At 60.1% G+C, this 4,125-nt stretch overlaps 1 protein-coding gene across 1 annotated transcript; it reads left to right on the top strand.

The window, feature by feature from the left end:
• The first annotated feature begins 473 nt into the window (after positions 1 to 473).
• ZNF503 (zinc finger protein 503) lies at positions 474 to 3,603 on the top strand. Its single transcript, XM_032423756.1, has 2 exons — positions 474 to 789; positions 1,560 to 3,603. Exons 1-2 carry the CDS (start codon positions 475 to 477, stop codon positions 3,192 to 3,194), a joined length of 1,950 nt encoding a protein of 649 aa, XP_032279647.1. The 5' UTR covers position 474; the 3' UTR covers positions 3,195 to 3,603.
• Positions 3,604 to 4,125: the final 522 nt, after the last annotated feature.

Below are 4,125 nucleotides of genomic sequence, written 5' to 3'. Positions count from 1 at the left end.
GCGGCGGCGGCGCGGGACGCGTCACATCCCCTTGACCCTCCAATCACCTCGGGCTCCCATTTGATTGGAAGGCGGCAAAGGCTTTAATCTCCCCCTCGGTGCAGCTGCTTTTGAAGTGAGTTTCCTCGCCAGAGCCCCGGCTGGACAGGCAGCGGCTCACATCGCCAAGCGCAGCGCCAGCGCCGGGTCGCGAGTGCGCAGCGCAGGGGCACAGCCCGAGGCGGACACGGCGAGCCACCCGGCACTCCCACAGTCCGGCCGGCTCCTCCCGCTCGGCCACGGCACCGCTGCGGGCCACCCAGGATTATTCGCTTCTGGCTCCAGGCGCCGAGAAGGCGCGCTGGGTGCCCGTGGCCGCCGCGCCAGCTGCTCCTCCTCCTACTGCTTCTGCTCCCCGGGCGAGCGCGCAGCCCGGAGCCCGCCCCGCGCCTCCCGGAGCCCTCCCCCCGCTGCTCCCATGCGTGCGGGTGGGTCATGAGCACAGCGCCCTCGCTTTCTGCCCTAAGAAGCAGTAAGCACAGCGGCGGCGGCGGCGGCGGCGGCGGCAGCAGCAGTGCGGACCCTGCCTGGACCAGCGCGCTCTCTGGAAATAGCTCCGGCCCCGGCCAAGGCTCGTCCCCGGCCGGCAGCACCAAGCCTTTTGTGCACGCTGTGCCCCCCTCTGACCCTCTCCGCCAGGCTAACCGCCTGCCCATCAAGGTGCTGAAGATGCTGACGGCACGGACTGGCCACATTTTGCACCCCGAGTACCTGCAGCCCCTGCCTTCCACTCCCGTCAGCCCCATCGAGGTAAGGACCCTCTTCCGGGATCGCGCTGGGACCACTACCCTGGCTGCCGCTCCACGGGATTTCTTTCTCTCGGGATCTGGGGGTGGGAGTGGGGGGGGGTCAGAGTGATTCAGCTCCGGTATGGGGGAGAGCATAGTGCTCTCGAATCGCAAAACTAGGGCGGAAAGGGGGGAGGAGGTAGAATGGGGTGTGAATGCTAGGGGACAAAGCAGCCAAAACTTATATCTCTCTTTGGTATTAAAGCCCCAACCCCGACTCAGGCCCCCTCACTTTCGGCCAGCAAGACGGGCGGAAGTCCGAAATGCGGTTGCGAAGTCGCAGTCTTAAGATTCCCCCAGAAGCTGGTATTTGTACACAGCCTCTAAGGCGCCAACTGCCGAAGCCCTTACTCTGAAGAATTGGGAATGGGGGGGGGGGGGGGATAAGGTATAGTTCTGGGTCTAAGAGTCAGAAACCAAAACATTTAGTGAGTATTTTTAAATATACAGTTAGCGCTTAGAAACGGCAGGAAATATCCTGATTTGGTGGGGTGGGGGGGAGGCTGCCGCCTTTCTCAAGGGCGAGTGTGTGTGTGTGTGTGTGTGTGTCTGTCTGTCTGTCTGTCCGTTTGGGGGGAGGTGAAGTGGTGCTGCCTAGAACTGCGCCTAGAGCTGGGAGGATCTTCACTGGCGGTTGCGGAAGAGCGTTTGAACCCTAGAAGCCAGGATTCTAAAGGGTTTCCCCTTCTTTCTCTTTGTGCCACCCCCCCAACCCCACGTCTGACCCCGCAGCTTGATGCCAAGAAGAGCCCGCTGGCGCTGTTGGCGCAAACATGCTCACAGATCGGGAAGCCCGACCCCTCGCCCTCTTCCAAACTCTCCTCTGTCGCTTCCAATGGGGGCGGCGCGGGCGGTGCCGGCAGCGGCGCCGGGGGCGACAAGGACGCAAAGTCGGGCCCCCTCAAGCTGAGCGACATCGGCGTGGAGGACAAGTCGAGTTTCAAGCCGTACTCCAAACCCGGCTCGGATAAGAAGGAGCCGGGAGGCGGCGGCGGCGGAGGCGGTGGTGGCGGGGGCGGCGGCGGGGGGGTTTCAGCAGAGAAGTCCGGATTCCGGGTACCGAGCGCCACCTGCCAGCCATTCACGCCCAGGACAGGCAGCCCAAGCTCCAGCGCCTCGGCCTGCTCGCCAGGAGGCATGCTGCCTTCGGCCGGGGGCGGCCCGGAGGGCAAGGACGACAAGAAGGACCCCGACGTGGGCGGCGGCGGTGGCAGCAGCAAGGGTTCCGGGGGCACCTCGGCCGAAGGGGGACCCACGGGGTTGGCGCACGGCCGGATTAGCTGCGGCGGAGGGATTAATGTGGACGTTAACCAGCACCCAGATGGGGGCCCCGGGGGCAAGGCTCTAGGCTCAGACTGCGGCGGCTCATCCGGCTCCAGCTCCGGTTCAGGCCCCAGCGCGCCCACCTCCTCCTCGGTACTGGGCTCTGGGCTGGTGGCTCCGGTATCGCCCTACAAGCCGGGCCAGACAGTGTTCCCTCTGCCTCCTGCGGGCATGACCTATCCAGGCAGCCTGGCCGGGGCCTACGCTGGCTACCCGCCCCAATTCCTGCCACACGGCGTGGCACTTGACCCCACCAAGCCAGGCAGCCTGGTGGGGGCGCAACTGGCGGCGGCCGCGGCGGGCTCTCTGGGCTGCAGTAAGCCGGCCGGCTCCAGCCCCTTGGCCGGGGCGTCGCCGCCATCCGTGATGACAGCCAGTTTGTGCCGGGACCCGTACTGCCTCAGCTACCATTGCGCCAGCCACCTGGCAGGGGCGGCGGCAGCCAGCGCTTCGTGCGCTCACGATCCGGCCGCGGCGGCCGCGGCGCTCAAGTCAGGATACCCGCTGGTGTACCCCACGCACCCGCTGCACGGCGTGCACTCATCGCTAACAGCTGCCGCCGCTGCCGGAGCCACACCGCCCTCCCTGGCCGGCCACCCCCTCTACCCCTACGGCTTCATGCTCCCTAACGACCCGCTCCCCCACATCTGCAACTGGGTGTCGGCCAACGGGCCCTGCGACAAGCGCTTCGCCACGTCCGAAGAGCTGCTGAGCCACTTGCGGACCCATACGGCCTTCCCCGGGACAGACAAACTGCTGTCGGGCTACCCTAGCTCATCGTCTCTGGCCAGCGCTGCCGCGGCCGCCATGGCTTGCCACATGCACATCCCCACGTCGGGCGCTCCGGGCAGTCCCGGGACGCTGGCGCTGCGCAGCCCCCACCATGCGCTGGGACTCAGCAGCCGCTACCACCCCTATTCCAAGAGCCCGCTCCCCACACCCGGCGCTCCTGTGCCCGTGCCCGCCGCCACCGGACCCTACTACTCCCCCTACGCCCTCTACGGACAGAGACTGACCACGGCCTCGGCGCTGGGGTATCAGTGAGGGCGGTGGGGAGGGTTAGCGAGGGAGAGAAAGGAGCAGGGGGGAGGGAGGAGCCGAGGGAAGGGTGGGAACAGGGGAGAGGCTACTGTCAGCCGCGCGTGGGGATGACCCGGGCCAGGAAAGGAAAAATATATATACCGTATCTATCTACCCAAAACAGCGACCGAGACCCGGTGGGAAATTACCCTTTCCCCCCACCTCTCACCTCCCCACCCACCCAAACTTTATAAAAGTTGAAAAAATATCATTTGACTTTTTATAGAAAAAGAAGGAAAAATTAATTGAGAAAGTGTTCATCTGAAGACTGCATCGGTGGACACTGGTATTTATTTATGTTAGCTCCAAGCGGACCCGTGGTTCAAAAGTGCATTATTTAGTTTGAGCTCCGTAGGTAAAAAGGAGGAGGGGTGAAAAAAAAATTAAATCTTGAGGGTAAAAATGTGGAAAACAAACCCTCCCGTCCCTTGTAGATTATAAATAAATACAAAACCGCCACAGAACTAGAGGTCTTCTCTTTAATGTTACTTTAAAATTGCTATTATTGTATTGTACGTTCTTATTTAATGTCTGATTGAAACACAAATTTACATGCATGTTTGTTACAAAAAATGAAAAAACAAAACAAGTCACAATTTGTCAGCTCTGATTTCAAATTGCAATTATTTTTAAGGTGTATACCATCGAAAGAGAATGGGTATTTTTTTGTATGTATTCTGGAAGAAAACAAAAAAAAAAGGAAAAAACAATTCTATTCCAAAACCTCATTTGCCTTATTTTGTTCTTTAAAAGGAACACAACTATTTTTAATTTTTAAGTCCACCCGCTGAGAAGGGGACAAGTAAGGTTTACGTCATGTACTAAAATAATAGACAATGTATCGCTTTAAAGATTAAAATTCCGTATATTTGATGTATTAAAAGGTTTTACTTCT

The sequence above is a fragment of the Phoca vitulina genome, unplaced genomic scaffold, assembly GCF_004348235.1.
Source record: "Phoca vitulina isolate PV1807 unplaced genomic scaffold, GSC_HSeal_1.0 scaffold29, whole genome shotgun sequence".
NCBI classification, from domain to species: Eukaryota; Metazoa; Chordata; class Mammalia; order Carnivora; family Phocidae; genus Phoca; species Phoca vitulina.
The sequence above is the reverse complement of the archived record's forward strand: the minus strand, read 5'-3'. Positions and strand labels throughout refer to the sequence as shown.